The sequence below is a fragment of the Tinamus guttatus genome, unplaced genomic scaffold (genome assembly GCF_059628265.1).
Source record: "Tinamus guttatus ecotype Peru unplaced genomic scaffold, ASM5962826v1 Tinamus_guttatus_pri_ptg000347l, whole genome shotgun sequence".
NCBI lineage: Eukaryota > Metazoa > Chordata > Aves > Tinamiformes > Tinamidae > Tinamus > Tinamus guttatus.
Window position 1 is genome coordinate 1,983,933 of NW_028288881.1, and position 17,762 is coordinate 2,001,694.

The following is a 17,762-nucleotide window of genomic DNA, read 5'->3' on the forward strand; positions in this document are numbered from 1 at the left end:
CGACAAGATAATATTCTTCAGACTACAAAAAAATTCAGCTCAACTAATGTTATAAGCCACCTCTGTAAGAGAGAGGGGAAAAAAACCAGAGCATCTGATCTTGATGATTTTTTTCTTTTTTTAAAAAAGCAAAATGATTGAAGTTGTAATAAAACACAGGAATCATAGATCTTCATTTTGCAATGAAGAAAAAGAGAAATTAACATTCATTAGGTGCTACTGAAGAGACCACCAACCATCACTTATTACACAAGATAAAGACATCTTTATTTAGCTAGGCATCAAGAAGAGTATCTGACAGCAGTTGTTTGGTCATCTGAGAAACACTGCAACATCATGTCTCCAGCATAAATGGTGCAATAGCAGGAACACTCAAACTGTGCTTGTTACTGCCATAATCCATAATGCTTTAAATAAAGTATTTTTATTGCAATTTGTTGAAAGAGAAAGCATTACCACTCCCAACACAAAAGCGTTTTACCCTGGCAGAAGGGTTTTTTTTTTCTTTTTTGGTTAAGTGCTGCTTTGCCTTTATATTAAAACATCCTAATCACCGAGCTCCCAGGAAGGCTCTGAAGCTCTCCTTCTATTCGCCTGGCTCAGGCAGCATCAAGTGAGACGCGAAATGAGACGCCCGGAGATGAGTGACAGAGCTGATGAAGGGCTGGGAAGCAGGCGGAGGCAGCACTGGCTGCACAGCAGGTGCTGAGACGAAGAGGATGGCAAAGTGCTGAGGGAGGGAAGAGACGCCAGGAGGGGGAAAACAACTACTGGGAAAGGAAGGAGAGGTGAGCAACAGCAATGCTCAGGCAAAGAAACTAAATGAACTGGTAATTGGAGTGTCAGTGCAGAGCCTGGTGAGCCAGAGACAGGAGCAAGGCTGGAAACCCCCAAGCTGAAAGGGAGACTGGATGAGAAAAGCACGACTGGGCAGCAGCTCTCGGACAGGCAGAAAAGTAGCTGAGAAGCAGGTTAGAGGGAAGAGGGCTGCAAAGTCTTACTGCAAGCAAACTTACTCTCTGATGCTGGAAAGGAACCCACAAAAACAAACGAAGGCCAATTTCAGTCCAAAACAATTTTCAGCTCAAGTAGTCAACAGCAAGTACCTAGCAAGACAGTATCAAAAAAGGATGTAGGGAGAAGAGAAGAGCAAGCGGTGGCCTTTCTCCAAGACAACGTTTCACTACCGCATACAGAGGACCCTAACACCCTAGGTCCCTAACACCCGCTGGCTTATTCTGCAGTGAACTGCCCAGTCAACTTTTGAACCTGGTCAGTCTTTTAGCACCCACAACGTGGTGTGGCAGAGAGGCCAGGAGCTCAAATACACACTCTGCAGTACAACTGCACAATCACATGGACTTGTGTGCCTGCATCCTGTTTTTCTGCAGCCTGAAACCTGCTAGCTCCATTTGGCATCATCCCTAGCTCTCATTTTGGCAGACAGGCTGAATGACCATTCCTCATGCGTCCTCTCCATGCTATGCATAATTTAACAGACCACTGTCATAGCCTCCAGTCATCTCTTCTCAAAGATGAAAAGTCCTTAATCCGGTGTGTCATTTCTTGTAGGGAGCCATGTCATACCTCAAGTAGTCACTGTCAGTCTTTCAACTCCATTTCTATTATATACTTCTTAAGCAGACCAGACCTGCACACAGTATTCAAAAAATGCAGGTAAATCCACAACTGCCACAATGTTATTTATGTTTAATGCCTCATTCCCATTCCTGTCCTAATAATCCGAAACACAGTGCTTTTTTTCGGGTGCTAACGAGCCCATGTTTTCATAGAAGTATCTATTAAAGTCCAGGATCTCACTCTTGAGTAGCTAGAGGTTACTCACAGTGTGTTGCCACATCCAGCAAATGAGGATTTATTTGCATTGTGCTTCCCCCATGTACATCACACCTTGAAATCACTGATTTTCACATTCCATTTTACCTCCAGTCAGTCAGTCAGTATCATGATGCCCTCCTGAAATTCTTCACAGCTTGCCTTTACTTGTCCTACCCTGAATAACTTAGTGTCATCAGCAAACAGGTCACTTCACTACTTACTTGTGAATGACCTGAAAAGAGGGTATTCTGAATGTCACAGACACAGGAACTGATCCTCATGGGATTCTGTTGGTGACCCTTCCTCTACCTTGAGGGCAGATGATTTCTTTTTTTTCTCCCCTATTTATCCACATAACAATTTTCTCTCCTGTTCACAGTAGATTAATTCCTTTAATAGCTTCTAGGTAACAGACATTGCCAGATTTCTTTTGAAAAATCCAGCAGACATATTACTCATTTGCCTACCTAGTCCTGTAAAAAAAAAGAAAAAAAAAAGGGACCAAGGGACGATTTCTCTCAGAAGCAATAATGACTCTTTCCAATATCATAGTAACTGGCAAGCCCAATAATTTCAATTTTTAGTCATAAACAATAATAAATAACGCCCCCCCCTCCCCTCAAAGCAGGCTTATTGAAAGGTTCCTCAGATATTAGAAATAGCCAACAATTTCCATCACTGACTCTTCTTTTGCAGTTAACCACTGCATTGAATCTGCTAGCAACCTGCTATCCTCCTCTGAGACCAGACCAAATTACAACAAGATCCTATCACCACTTTCTGTTTTCGTGGTAGAAAGCTGTGGGATGATGATTCACGTGTAAATCAATTTAATGACATGTGGTAGGATGCATGCTTCCTTTCTCCCTCCTCCCCATCTTTCCTTCCTAAAAGATTAGGCAAATATTTAATCAGAATCCTCCCATTGCAAAAATCAAGTGCTATATTTTACAGGAAACACCCAAATGAAAGGGTAAGTCAACTCCACGGCACAACAGGAATGTGTGGATGAAGAATTCCTGCTTCTAAAGCCTGGAGGTTATACAATCAATGGGGTATGAAACCCCCAATGTGGGAATGTCCTAGCTTCACATATGGATAAACATTAATGTATTTTGTATATGCATATTAAATACATGGTTATTATCCAGGAAGATTCCTTATTTGTGTCCACGCTTACAAAGCCTTAAGCACTTTATTACCCAAGAGCCCAGCTACTACTGAATACTCTTGTTTCTGAAGCCCCCCTGCCTCAGCCTTCCAACTACAAAATACCACTTATCACCCCCATAGTCCTTACCTCACAGGCTTTATGAAACTAAAGTACTCAGCGAAGATTAAGAGAAAATTCAACGAGGAAAATGGATTGTCTTTGGGCAGAAATGGAGTGGTGCGTGGTAAGGTGCTGGAGGACACAGCCCAGGGGGTGAGAGCAAAGCTCGCTCAGCGAGCAGTGCCTGGTGCCCGCTCCGCGCAGGGAGGGGAGGGATGGGGCACATCCCCTCAAGAGGGTCCCTTGAGGAAGGCTCGCACGGGCCTTGGGCTCGGCCTTTGGTCACAGAGGCAACCTTCATTTTTGCATTTCCTAACTTTTGAGCTGTCTCCTTTTTAACCCTATTATTACTCTTTCGGCACTAGTCTTTGTTGTTAACTACTTTTACATAAAAATACTGCAGGAAAAGTAGGAATGTCTAAGACACTGGGGTAGCCTGGACAGCTTCACAAGAAACAAAGAATTTAGTGCAGAGAGGACTGGTCAAGGCTTTTCAAGTACAAAGCTTATTTTATATTTTCAAGTTCTTACATATGTAAAACAACCTGTGTGCCCTTTTTTTTTTTTATTAAAAAAGTTATTATGATATATTACTTGAAATGATAATAAAAATAAAAATATAAAATTATCAACTCATAAACAATCATTTAGCCAGCTGATGTTTAACAGCCATTTTTTCCTTTATTGCAGAAGACAACCACGAATCTTGGGCCCCGGGGGCTCAGGTACATATGGAGAAGCATCCCCACGCAGTGAGGGACGCCAAGCACCGCGGCGAGGAGAGGCGCTCTCACCGCGTCTCACATCTCCCTGCCCTGCGTGTCCTCGCGCAGCAATTCAGACCGTCAGTCCTTCTGAGAGCCTCTCCTTCCCGTCAGCTAAGGCTGTCAGGAACACTGGATGTGATGTAGTTGCGTAGGCTGAGGCTTGGTGCATTTTGTATTTAATGAAGACGGGGGGGTGTGAGGCTCGTCTGCACCGCTCACATGGCTGAGCAGAGACTGAAGGAAGTTGCAGGTGGGCAGCAAAGCCAGCAGGAACAGGAAAAGTCTGAGACAAGTTTTTAATGCCATTCAATTGACTAGGCACTGCATGGAAAACCCAGGGGAAAGCCCTTGTAAAATATCTGGGGGAGAGGGAAGGAAGCTTCTCAGTCTTAAGCAGAAATAGGTGTGCTACACAGTGAGCCCAGAGAAAAGAACAGCAAGGGCCCCCCACTCCAACAAGGACATGGAGGTGCTGGAGTGTGTCCAAAGGAGGGCAACGCAGCTGGTGAAGGGGCTGGAGCACAGACCCTATGAGGAGCAGCTGAGGGAGCTGGGTTATTTAGCCTGGAGAAGAGGAGGGTCAGGGGAGATCTCATCACTCTCTACAATTACCTGAAAAGAGGCTGTAGTGAGGCTGGGGTGACTCTCTACAGATAGAACAAGAAGAAATAGCTTCAAGCTGCACCAGGGGAGGTTCAGGTTGGGTATTAGGAACAATTTCTACACCGAGTGGTGAAGCCTTGCAACAGGCTGCCCAGGGAAGTGGTGGAGTCACCATCCCCAGCAGTATTCAAGAAACATGTAGATGAGGCACTTAGGCACATGGTTTAGCAGGCAGGATGGTGAAGGGTTAATGGTTGGGACTCCATCTCAAAGGTCTTTTTCAACCATTACAATTATAAGTAGCAGGCTTCAGAAGTAAACACAGGCAGTTTATACCCTTGCATATAAAAAGTGAAAATGGAAGCACATTACCAAATGAACCATAAGAACCATCAATTACGTTCCCCTATTTTTAAATGATTTATTCCAGGCATAACCTCAGTGCTTTTTTGCTATAATTGGCTATACACGTGTATCAAAACATCAGGAAGTCTTTTCTTCTGACGTCAACACATGGTTACTTAACAAGCTGCTACAGTAATAAAGCATGACAAGTTAATAAATATTTTCAAAGTTTTTTAAATCAAAAACAGAATCAGGCTTTTCATTATGCAGCTAAACAGCAAGAAATACTTGTCATATAACCTAATCCACTTGTTTACGGACAAATGATGAGTAATCTAATTTTGATTGACAGAAGAGACACACTTAATCATATACCAGTACATCCAGGCCGTTCAAACGCGGTCTGAATACAGTGTTTCGAGGCGATAACAAAGCAGCGTCGCGTGTGGCGATGCAAGCGAGCCGTTTGCACAGCGCAGTTAATCAGAGCCCGCTCTGCAGTGGGGCACAGCCACGTGCATTTCTGAGGGTTTATAGCAGCACTGGGACAAGGATAGCTGCTCCGACAGAAAGCCTGGAGGAAAGGGTGGTTAAATTTGTACAACACAGACTGCGAAACAAGGTGCTGGCCTCATGTGGGATGCGAGCAGAGGAAAAAGCAAACCAGGAACTGTCCCATTTCCATATTCTCCCCACAGAAAAAAAGAGGCAGGCAAAAATCCTGCCTTCCTACCACAGCAGGTGGGAAGTTCTTTCTCTGGCTTTAATAAGGCCAGAGATGCAGCCAGGGTATTTTTCTGGGACAGTTTTTATGACCCGCGTCAGAAACGGCAGGGCTGCTGGCACGGCTTAACGAAGTCCCGCAGCCTCCCAGGCAGCAAGCGCGCGGGACCGCGGGCTCTGCGGCGCGCGTGGTTTGAGGGTGCTGCAGGCGCGAGGCTGCCAGCGCGCACGCCGGCACTGCCCGTCCTCATTCCCAGGCCAGCAAAGCCTGAGCACCAAACACGCGTGTGCCTCCACCAGCCAAGCAGCGCACAGCATCGTTTGACCCTTTGATTTCTTCACTATTTTTTAAAAGAAAATAGGGACGGTAGCAGCCACATCATTATTCAAGAGAACTAAATTCCAATTTATGTCACGAGGTAGCTAACAGCGTGGAGCAACAAGAGGCATACACTGAAACATGTTATTTTCTAGACATGTGAAGATAAAAATATAAACCCTGTTGCAAGAAAAGCATGTTCGGTGTGACCAAAAAGGAAAGTCACCTGACAACTTTATTTTCCTAAAATGTTTTCCCTCCTCAGCAAACTGAAACTGTACAGCAATGGTCTGTGTTGGTGGAAATATGAAGGAGATATATTCATAAACCAGACTTACTGCACGAGAACATTTTTGCAAAGCTTGCACTTTTAAGGACATTGCCAAGCCCTGACAATGGGCACAAATCCGAATTTTACTTACAAAAGTAAATAAAACTTTGGGGGGTTAGTTAGAATGTTTTCGGGGGTATATTTATGCAGTTATTGTATGAACATGTGGCTTTTTCAAATCAGGAGCTTTCATTTAGCCTTAAGTAATTTGTTGCTGCATCCAATCCATAATTTGTTGTTTAGCTGCATCCAATAGAGAAAAGGAAATATGAAACCATGTAATCTATTAATCAGGTCAATATTGCTACAAATAGACTGCATTAACTGCCAAAGAGGTCTGCAGGAGAGAAGGTAAGGAAGTAGCCGGGTGCTGCAAGGATATGTTCTTTCCACTTCTCAGAAGGCCTTGGCTAAGGACTGGGAAGTTTCAGAAAAGCCCCTCAATGACTTCACCTGCCTCACACTACTAAAATTTCAGGGGGCTGTTCCCCAAAAAGGGATGCTAAGTGACAGTCAAGCAAACAGTGCTTGTGCAGAACCATTTAAAATGATAACACTGCTAATAAGAGACCAAAACCAAGCTGATGAGGACTAAGCAGCTGCGCTTCCCCATGGGCTGTTCTGCTCACAGACCCCATGCACAGGCACAGCAAAAATGATCAGTTCTCCCAGTCTCACCCTCTAATGCCATTTTACTGAAAAACGTGCCACAGCATTCGACTCTGGACGTACACACACAAAACAAAGGCCTGGTTGGGGAGAAGAGAAAGATAATGGTCAAGTTTGCCATTCCTCCTTCAGTGGAAGTACTACCACGGTGCCTCCCTCCCTCCCACAGGCTGCTGACAGCACCCGCCACTTCTCATACTTTTGTTTCTACCACTTTTACTTCAGCCCAAGTCAAAAATTGAAGGGCAAGAGAGACAAACACATGTCAAGATACACAGGCAGGCACACATACATAAACCTGGGCAAGAAGCAGCATATGTGGGGGGATGCAAAAATACAACAGAGGAGCTAAAAATGAAGCATTAATGGGAATGAGGGGCTTAACTACCTTCAAATATTTTGCCACCAGTAAGTAAAGCCCAGCTTGCTACCTGAGATAACAGACATGTAATTCTAGGTAATCTTTCTTTCAAAACAATGAGTTATTCAAAACAACAACTCAGGAGAGATACCTTAAATACCCAAGTCCAGTCCCTCACTCCTGCAAGGCAGCTGCACACAATCCTCTTAATAAATTTACGAGCCTCATGTTGAATTACTGGGCTTATCCATATTCCTTTTACTAGAAGACTGGTAGAGCTCCTTATTCTTGCTGACACTTCCTTACAATTTCCAGATTAAATTTATTCATAGCCAATTTATATTCATTTGCTCTTGTGATGACATTGTCTTTTATCTTAAATTAGATTGTAAGTTCTCCAGGGCAATGACGAAACCTTCCTGTACAAGTATATAGTCCTGAGCATAACGGTTCCCTGATCATAATTCAGTACTTTGGTTATGATGACAATGCCATAAATAATAAAAATTAGTTTCCACAGCTCCAGTACTCTGAACTTCTTCCATCACATCTCTAATTAGTGCAAGTGTACTCACAGGGAATTTTATCAAATATATTATGATGAAGTTAGATGTTTCTGCAGTTCTACCCCATCTCTAATAAGCTGCTTATCCTACTCTACAACAATATCTACACTACAAGCTGATATTTTTATCTTGATTATGAAATTGCAGGAAACATGACAAGTGGGTAAAAGAGCACGTCCCTTTTAAGCATTTAATAAATTTGGCGGAAAAGTAATCACTAAAACTCATGCAGAGGTTAGGAGAACACTCAATAAAGGGCTCTCTTACACACTCAGAATTGGTACAGATGGGTTCCAAAAAGAAGTCTTGAATTCGGGTACTCTGTCAATGACACTAGTGCTCAGAATAACCCAGGTGTTCTTACCTGTGGTAACATCAACAACTATGCACCTGAGAGCTAGACACACATATCTCTTACCACACCATTATAATTCAGTATCTAGACACAGTACAGAATGCTAACATTTGCCTGATAATTCTAGGTATATATTTCACATATCTGTTGTCTTGCCAAATTAGAACTGGTGATAAAACACACATTATTTACTCTGCAGTCTTATTTTCATGAAATCAGCACACTTGGTGATGGGCATCAGACACAACATGCCCTCTTAAAAAATAAAATAGAAAAATATGAAATTTCTTGCATTATTCATTTGATGGAATAACTGGTCAAAGATCAGCAGGCGTGAGTTACTTCCCACAGACAAAATTTTAATTGCCTTGGCTTAATAGAACTGCAATCTCCAACTGTTGGGTGCATTTAACTATGAAGTCAAGCAGCCGTTTTAATCACACAATTTAAATGATACTGGAAAAAAAACATATTTAAGCCATTCAAAAATAATCTCAAGGAAAAACAAATGTGCCTAGAAAGTTAATGACAACATCAAGTGAATATGATTCTCAGTTTTCAAAATGCTGACAAAAAAGCTAACAGAGAAGTAAAGATTAACAGAAGACTGAATTTTTAAGCCTATGTTTTAAACTGGTGATGTAAATCAAAACATGAAGGCCAGAAGAAAATAACAAGCTGCTGATACAATAAAGCTTGAAGAAAGAAATAAGGAATTCTAAAATCTTGCTTCTACTTCTTTCCAATAAAAATAGGATCCCATTGGTTTCCACAATAAAGTATCAAGTACTAGATATGAAAACAATAACGAGAAAAGTGGCATGTATCTAGGGAAAACATAATGAATATTTCATATGAACTATAAAAAAGGAACATGAATAGGTCTATACAAAAAGGGAAGAGATGATAGATAGTGACAAAAATAGGAGGAGCAAGCAGTACCTTGCTTTGTAATTACTTGTGAAAACAGTATCAGAAAAACAGCCAGAATATTTGCTGCTAAGTTGATGCATGTCTAAAGGATGAACAAATTGGACAAAACATTTCAGAGAAAAAAAAATCATACAAAGTTATGGGAGAGTTACATGGATTCCTTTTTTTTTTTCCCTTCTCTTCAAGAAGAGGCTAAGAGATCCAAGGGAAGAAGGAGAAGGTAACAGATGTAAATACTCTGTATCACTCACCCAGACACCTGTAGGGAACCACAATATGAGGGTGACCGTTACACTGCTTCCATCCCCTCTTGCACCAGTTTTGGATTGTAACTGGCTGGTTGGCTTCGACAACATTGGTGATTTGCAATTCGGGGTAAACCTAGAATTAAAATATAAATAAGAAAACTGTTATCCCAGGCATGTTCTCCGAATCATTGAATATTGTTACATGTGTAGGTCTTGTGGACATCACAAAACAGTGCGCAAATTTGAATCTCTTCCTTCTTCTGTTGTATGTTATGTATCTACTTACTTCACAGTATAAATATTTGCCCTTACCTGAAAAGCTGGTGCATTTGCACATCCGTAAACAAATGCAGCAGTTGGCTCCAAATGTGATGGCTGCAACAACTGACTGTCATATCTTTGTTCAGAGTCATACATGGTCATCTCCACTTGAACTGAACATACCAATATCAGGCCAGATTATACTCTTAACCCAAAGGTCACCTAAACAAGAACTTCATGATTTGCTATTAGACCCTCTCTCCTCCATGCCTTGCCATTGCAAGAAGAATCACTCTCCTTGCAAAACTTTGTATATTGAAGCCCATATTAATTCATCTGAAGCTCACAGCATACCTTTATGCTTCTCTTAGTCATGTTAACCAGCATCATGTTCTTCCTCAGTGCAGCCTGTTAAACCACTTGTTCATATTTAAGCTTACATCACTAATGCTTCCTTCTTTCCAGCTTTCCCAAATTGACCCAAATCCAGTCTGCTCTTAATACTGCAATACACTGCTATAACCCGCATTCATTAACCAACACACCATCTCGAACTGGCTGACTCACTTAATGGCAGCCTATTTGATCAACCTACGTATTTGGCTTACTCCCTCACCTCAGCCTCATATATACTCATCTCCCCTTCTCTGCTGCTCTCTCTTGCCAGAGGACTCTTCTTAGACACTGACCTTGACTGCAGACTCACCTCCCTGCCACCTTCTGCGGGTGCCTCTACGTGAGCATTTCTACTCGATCAGGGTACGTTCCCTCATCTTACACCTCAGTTCCCGAGGCAGAGCGGTTTCAGAGCACGCAAACCGGATCCTCTCTGGATGACGCCGAATGGGAAGATGTGCTCCCGGCGCACGGCCAAACGCCTAACAGGTGTTTGGTGCTGAGCTGAGCAGAAGCAGGCCCTGCCAGCACACATGGTGCGACTGCCAGCTCCCGGCTCTCCTCACGCCGCGCTGCTCACTCACATAACCTGCCGCTCTCATTGCTCCATCACTGACCCACCAGCTAGCTCCTAAGCTCAAACTTGAAATGGACTAGCTTCCTTTGGCCTTTCCTCAAGTCCTACTTATCAATGCCTGCATAACGTCACATCTGAGGATTAAGGTAGACTGTTTAGCTAGTTTACTCATATCCACATTGGTAAAAGTAGAAACAAACCCTGAGGAAAAGCAAGCTCCTGGAGACAGATCAAATACATCCTATAGAAAAGGAATATAAAGCCTGTTACAGCAGGCTGGGTTGAGGCTGGATGAGTTCCAGGAGTCCCAAACCCAGTGCTTGGAAGAACATTTCTACCCCTCTCAGAGGGGAAAGGATTAGCCCCAACCACATACCTCAGGAGCACACAGAAACCCAGTGCCAATCCCTCCCAGCACTCCTCTGACCAAAAGTTTAAAATCCAACTGTGGTAAAAAAAGAAGTAAGCAGGCTCTTTGATTAAAGCTCAAGCACAAATTTCAAACTTAAAAAGACGGTACAACGAAACAGCCTTTCTGAGATTTGAGATCAGTCATCTCTGAATGAATGTGCCTGGGTGCACGCATCTGTGGTTGCAGCAGAAGGGAACTGAAGCATTAGCAGAGATGCGAGGGAAGAACTACTCACTTTCATTAAAGGACAAGAAGCAGACAGTAGATTTGCAGAATCGATCTAGATTGATTAACAGCTTAACATGCACCAAACAAAGCCAGACAGAGTAATAGCACTAAGAAAAAGACTAGTAGGGGAAAGAAATATTTACTCCATTTAAAAGCTGCACTTACGCTAATGACATTAAACATCAACCTTGTAATTTTTTAATCGAATACTTCTTGTTCCACGTAAGCACTTAAAAACCAGAAGCCATCTGAATTTTCTTGCCAATTTAGACAGCACCCTCCACTCATTACAGTGGACCATGCAAGCACGCGGAGAGGCTTCAGATGCCATTTTCCCTGCTAACCGAGCAAGCTAGACAGAGCTCACTTGTAGAAAGGCCATAGACCAGAACTGATACCTCAGGATCAGTTAGGAGTTTTTCCTATATTCAGGAGATAATAGCTTTGCTCTGTTCGTTTGCTTACTCTGCAGCAGCTGAGCAGGGCTGATGGGTCACCATCTGTACTACCAACATACCAACATTTCTGCGTTACTTGCAGAAAGCAAGTCCAGAAGGATTACTGCTCCCTCCGCTCCATCCACGTTTGAAATACTGAATTCTGGATTGAAACAGCAAGGTTGCAAATTGAATGAAAGCTCCCCTTCCTTCTTCAATCTCATTACTGCTCCCCTCAGGTCCCCACAGCTTCACAAAACAGGTCTGCACATGCTCACGCTCCTGATGCTTGTTACAGCGCTGCCAAAACAGATTAGGATTCCACCATGGTGGGAAATTTCACACCTCAACTGCTGGGTAAATATTACACTGCAAAGCACCATAGTTGCTTCAAGAGCTAATGCAAAAGGTACAGCAGATTTGATTTTCTTTGCACACTGGGCTTAGCACAGTCGCTCTGCCTTCTTTCCAGTTTATGTTCCCAAAGGCATTAGATTGAACAATTAAGATCAGGGTTGTATGTTAGCAGATGTTACCACGAACCATGAGCTTGATGCACCACACACTATCATTTACAGTATTTATCAGCAGAATAGGTAAGTCTCACTTGTCACACCCAGCAGCAGTAAAGGTCTGAAAGGAAAGTGACTAAAAAGGGTTCAAACAGTTAGACTGGAATGTGGAAAAAAAAAGAGAAATTGAGAAAAAAATCCAAATAATTTACGTTTTCACAAGAACATATGTGCAACACCAAAACAAGGCAGAACGAAACTCATTCAGGAGTGAAAGACATACTTAGCTGCTTTCCTAAGATGAATTTCCAATTTGTAAGAATGAAGTATTACTGCAGACCCTTACTGAAACATTAAAGTTGAGAAAATGTTACTATTTTAGTCCCACTATTCCACAAAACCACCTTTTAAACCCTTGGTTGGTGTGGACCAAACTTTAAAGCAGTTAATAGAATGTGTCAAAAGTCCATAGGAAAGCAGAAAGACAAAGAAGTCTGTTCTTCTGTTTCTACATCAGCTACTAAATTCTTAATGTCATCTGACAGCTCACACAAAGCCTTGTCCACCCTTCACAAAAGAAAACAGGCTTTGAATTTCATTATCAATAGCTTAATGCCAGTAATGTGTATGCACTGAAAAAAAAATCCTCTAACTAGACTTGCATAAGATACTTGCTCTGAATTGAAGTGGAACCTACTTAGTGGCACAGAAAGATGAGCTTCATATTTATTTATAGCGTCCCTAATGAGCCATTGTTCCTTCTGGATAGTCAAAATGAGTTGCTTTAGAAAATTACAGGAAATCTAAAATTTCAACTTTATCATAACTTGTTGTGCAGTATTTGATTTAATGTATTAAAGGGGAAAGTATGGGGAGAAATAAAATTCTATTTATCTAAAAAAATTTAAGTTATGATCAAAATTTACAGCTGGACTATTATTTACTTCAATTTTCATTTGCAGATTTCCTTATGTATTGACCTTAAGCAAAAAATACAAAAGCCTCTGGGCTCAGGTTACTCGAAATTTAATGCCATCTTCATGCAATCCTTGTGCAATTAAATTTACCCACACAAAGGCTGGTGGTGCTCGGATTTATCACTAAGATATAAAAGCAGAGGCACAGATGAAAACAGCGAGAGGGACGTGTCGCCGCCACCGCAATGCGTCACGCGCGTGAGACGGAGCAAGGTCTGACGATCCTCGAGACGAGCAGCGCGCGCCCGCCTGGACGCGCTTATTGCGAGGCCTCCTGGGCACGGGCTGCTGCTCACGTGGGACCGGGTCTGTTTCTGGAAAGACCAACGCGGGTGGCAGCTCATGGCCAGCACCGACCCCGAGTCCCCCCGGTTCAGGGCAGGCTGAAGCAGCAGCGAGTCGGGGAGCAGAGGGTGAGAGCGCCCGCTCGGCGACGCGCGCCGGAGCTGAGGTACCGCATCCACCGGCAGCCGGGCAGGCCGGAAGCACTCGGATGAGCTGGAAAGGGTTCAGAGGGGAGCTGCAGGACGCCGCAGGGTGCCAACATTCAGCAAGGCGGACGTACTTGATGCAGGGACTAATCCCCTCACAGATGGGAGCCAGGCCCGCGGCCTCCAGGGGTTTGGGCTCGGGGGAGCTCTCCATCTGCCCGGCAAACCCGGCACAAGCGCCCGGGAGCCGAGCGGGGAGCACAGCCACGGCGGGGGGCTCGACCAACCCCGCGACCTGCAGAGGGACGTGGCAGCCCCCGCCACAGACTTCTCCGTCAAAATGGACTTTTTTCCTTAGTAAGGACACTCCTGTTGAGGCATCGCAGCGAGGCTTGGAACCAAGTAAATCCTATGGATTGTGCTAGGCGCCTGTGGGCACTGCATGATTATTCTGGACAAACACTTCACTAATTGCAATAAAATCTCCAAAAGTCACATCCTACTTACACAACCATAATGAAGTATATTTGATTGATTGAAAAATTCCTCACCAAGTCATTTATGCTTGACGGAAGACAAAGTATTCTGAATATCTGGGTGCAATTTGGAGGAATTATTAAGGATAATTATATGAAATAGTCATAAAAGACATTTCTTCTCAAAGGCACAGTATTTATTCTCTTGGCAGTATTCATTTCCCTCATTTTCTTGAATAATTCTGCCCATTCAGATCTCTGTTCCTTTTATCATAACGTTCAAATCAATTTTCCAAAAGTTTACAGGGTTAACCTTAATTAAGATGATGATGATTACAAGTTTAATGGGGTTACTTTAATTTACTTCTGCATTTTTCATTATACAGGCGAAATACGAATAAATCTTTACCAGTAACTCCAAAAGCATATTATGATGATATTGCAAAGTTTAATATACTCCCATTTTTTATTATTTCTGCTTGAATATCTCTTCCTGTATATTCTAAAAGCAGAACACCCACAGTCTTTGGAAAATAAATGGTGGTGTTGCACATTAACATGAACTGTAAAAAATAAAAGGTGCATCTTAGATACTATGACTAAATGTTTTAACACAGAGAAAGAGGGAGAGATTTCTCAGTTTTCTCTAAGTTCACTGCACTAGAACATGCTAAAGTGTCTCTAAATCACACCCTGCTATTAATTTGCCCCAAATCTGACAGCTATTTATGAGTTGGAATTATGTCTGAAAGATGCCTTAGGCAGCCAAGTGACAGCAACTATATTAAGAACTAAGTACAAGACCAACCATAGAAAATAATATATAAAAAAAAATCCTCCTATCCCAACCACTCATCTAATTTTTTGCCTATTCAGTAATTTTTCTTCCAAGTTCATCTTCTCTAACCATAATTCTTGATTAGAATGTGGGCTTACCAAGTGAAGCCAGATTTATGGCAAGCCTAAACCTCAGCAGAACTTGGGCACCTCAGCTCTGCAGCCATCTCTCATGGATCAGGGACGTGCAAAGGCATAAGCCGCGTGCTGAATTGCCAGCCACGGAGGGGAAGGAGGCATACGAGCTAAGAAAGACTTTAACACACTGACACAAAGAGCATGCTGTGCGTGCTCAACTTGACTACTGCAGCGAGTCCCCTGAGGTCTAAAATCTGCAGATAGCAGCTGTTGTGTTTCACAAGAAATGAACCACACAGTGCCCCGCTTGCTCATTTCACAATCACATAATATACGAGGCTTTTCTGTATTTCCTCAAAGAAATATCATGTGAAAAAGTGCAGTTCTTCAGTTGACTCCATCCTCAGTTATGAAATACGAACAGGATCTCCTCGTTGCTGAGCCAAAGCAAAACAGCTACGCTCAACTTAGCACTGCAAATACAAAGGTATTTGCATGTTTACACAGTAAATGTTCCATAAAACATACTTGCAGCTCTCCTCCAGGAAGAGTCCCCATCAGCCAGCTGACCAAGAATCTGCACCTTCAGAGACCAGCACGCTTCTGCAAGTCAACATTGACACCTTTGATTTTCTGCCAAGTCCCTGCTGGCTCAACCACGCTCCGTCATACCTGAGCAGCTTCAGTCGTGCCCTGCTGAGCCATGCAGGCGCTTCCATCACAGAAGAGAAACTCAGTGGCTACTTAGTGTCCCAATGGTTCATGCCATTCTCTATAACTCAGGCAAGCGGTTCACTTGCTACAGGAGTATTATGATGGGATGGTGAATAAACCCAGCACCCAGCTGCACTGTGCCAATTTCAAATGGATTGCAGCCACAGGTGGTTACAGGCCAACTTGAGAACCAACAAGCTGAACAAGAAGGAACACCTCTGCCTCTGGACTGCAACTCCAGGAACGTCTTATCTGCTCCTGCAACCTAATCAGCATGATATTTTAGAAAGAAGTATGGATTTCAAACTGCTATTGGAAAAGACAGAACCCTCTGAACCCATCAGTTAAAAGGAAAGGGAAGTAATCAAACCATGGCCAACGGCTATGTCTCCCTGGCTAGTGAGGGCATTACTTCTTTGAATCTAACTCTGAGGACAGCTTTACAAAGACATAAAGGCTGTTATCTTCATAAAGCCTGTTATCTTCACTCATATCACCTTGTATTCATCCCTACCTTCTTCCAGGTTTTAAAGGCTGCAGTCTCAATAGCTACCTGCATTAAACCTCAACCCCACGTAGCAGAGTTTCCTACACCACTCAAAGCTTCTCCTGTAGGACCATCCAACAATTTCTGCCTTTCTCCCAACATCTCAGCTCTTTCTCTGTTACACACAGAGCTGCATCCTGCCATCGAGCTCACCTGCTATCTTGGCCTCTTTCATTGCAACTCTCACCTCACCAATCCACTTGCCACCGCATCCTGTTAGTTCCTACTTTCTACTTGTCTGCTCACTCTGTGACCTCTATGCCTTGGCCCAAAAGGCAAGTCAAGGCAAGTCTTCTATTCTCGTCTCTTAAGCATCTTCAAAACCTCTCCATTTTTTTCCCAAGCATACAAAGCCAGCATGTATTTTAAGGCTTTAAGTTGTTTCCTTAAGGAAGCCTTAATTACTAATCCTACCCCTTTGGAAAAGAAAAGAAAAAAATCAAAGTAAACAAACAGAAAAAACAAACAAAAACATACACACATATACACACACATGATGCAGGGCAGGAGATTATCAACCTCCCAGGCATTATACATCAATGGGAGTGGGATGGGGTAGGTGGAGGGTGTTTCAGCTATTCCAGTCCTGGTCATGAGAACATGAATCCACTGCTTTTCCCTCTGAGCAGAATTTATATACATATACACACACAAAATTCCAGTATAGCTTTCAGTGCTTTTGTTACCAAGAGTGGGAGAAACATGACCTTCTCCTATGTAAATAATCTCTTTTCTTAAAAAAATAAATTCCTAATGTACTTTTATCTGGAATTTCATGGAAAATTTCTATTTCCCCATAAGCATTCAAGCACTCCACATTTAAAGCATTCAAAAACTGCCAGACTTGAGGTAGCCCGTTCACCATCAGTTCCCATGTGGGGCTCCACACATTAACACAGACTTAACTGCGCACTCCCACATGGGCTTTCTCCCATGGTCTAAGTGCTTTCCTCCACACACAGGGCAAAGCCAAGGCATCCAGAAGCATAAATAAGGTTGCATAGCCAACCTTCATACCCTTCCCTGCAATTCAAGTCCTTTGTTTATAACACCACTATGTTTGCATGTAGTAAGAAAAACAAACCAAAAGCCTCAGTTAGCCCTGCCAGGCAAACTCCGTTTACCACATGAGCTCTCCAAAGTCTCTCTTGGATAACTGCACAGGGCACCCAGCTGCTCACACTACAAACCTCAGAGTAAACAGGGCTGTAACATATGGTCTCTTCTAAACTGCTTGCTTCCCATCTTAAGCACTGAATGTATAAACACAAGGAGCACTTCTGTTTCTCCACCAGCAGCAGCATTTAATCACACCAGCAGAGAGAGCAAGGGCTACTTTGCCAGACCACTGTGAGAGGTCCCTTTGCCATGGACCGTCTCTAATAGATACGAGGTGAGGAGGCTGAGGAGACTGCCTCTGCCGGCTACTCTGCAGCAGCACCTGAAGCGATTAACAGTCCCTCTTCATTTTTCTCTTAGAACTGAGTTTTTGTAGGAGTGAGGTTAAGCACTAGGACAGAGAGACAGAGGAATATCTAATCAACTTA

General features: G+C 43.0%; 1 protein-coding gene across 2 annotated transcripts in view; it reads right to left on the reverse strand.

The window, feature by feature from the left end:
• The window catches only part of APP (amyloid beta precursor protein), a 187,764-nt gene that overhangs the window by 117,811 nt on the left and 52,191 nt on the right, over positions 1–17,762 (reverse strand). For both annotated transcript variants that reach the window (XM_088529802.1, XM_088529803.1), the window contains exon 3: positions 9,336–9,465. In XM_088529802.1, coding sequence (XP_088385928.1) covers positions 9,336–9,465 — 130 coding nt within the window. The remainder of the gene's footprint in view (positions 1–9,335; positions 9,466–17,762) is intronic.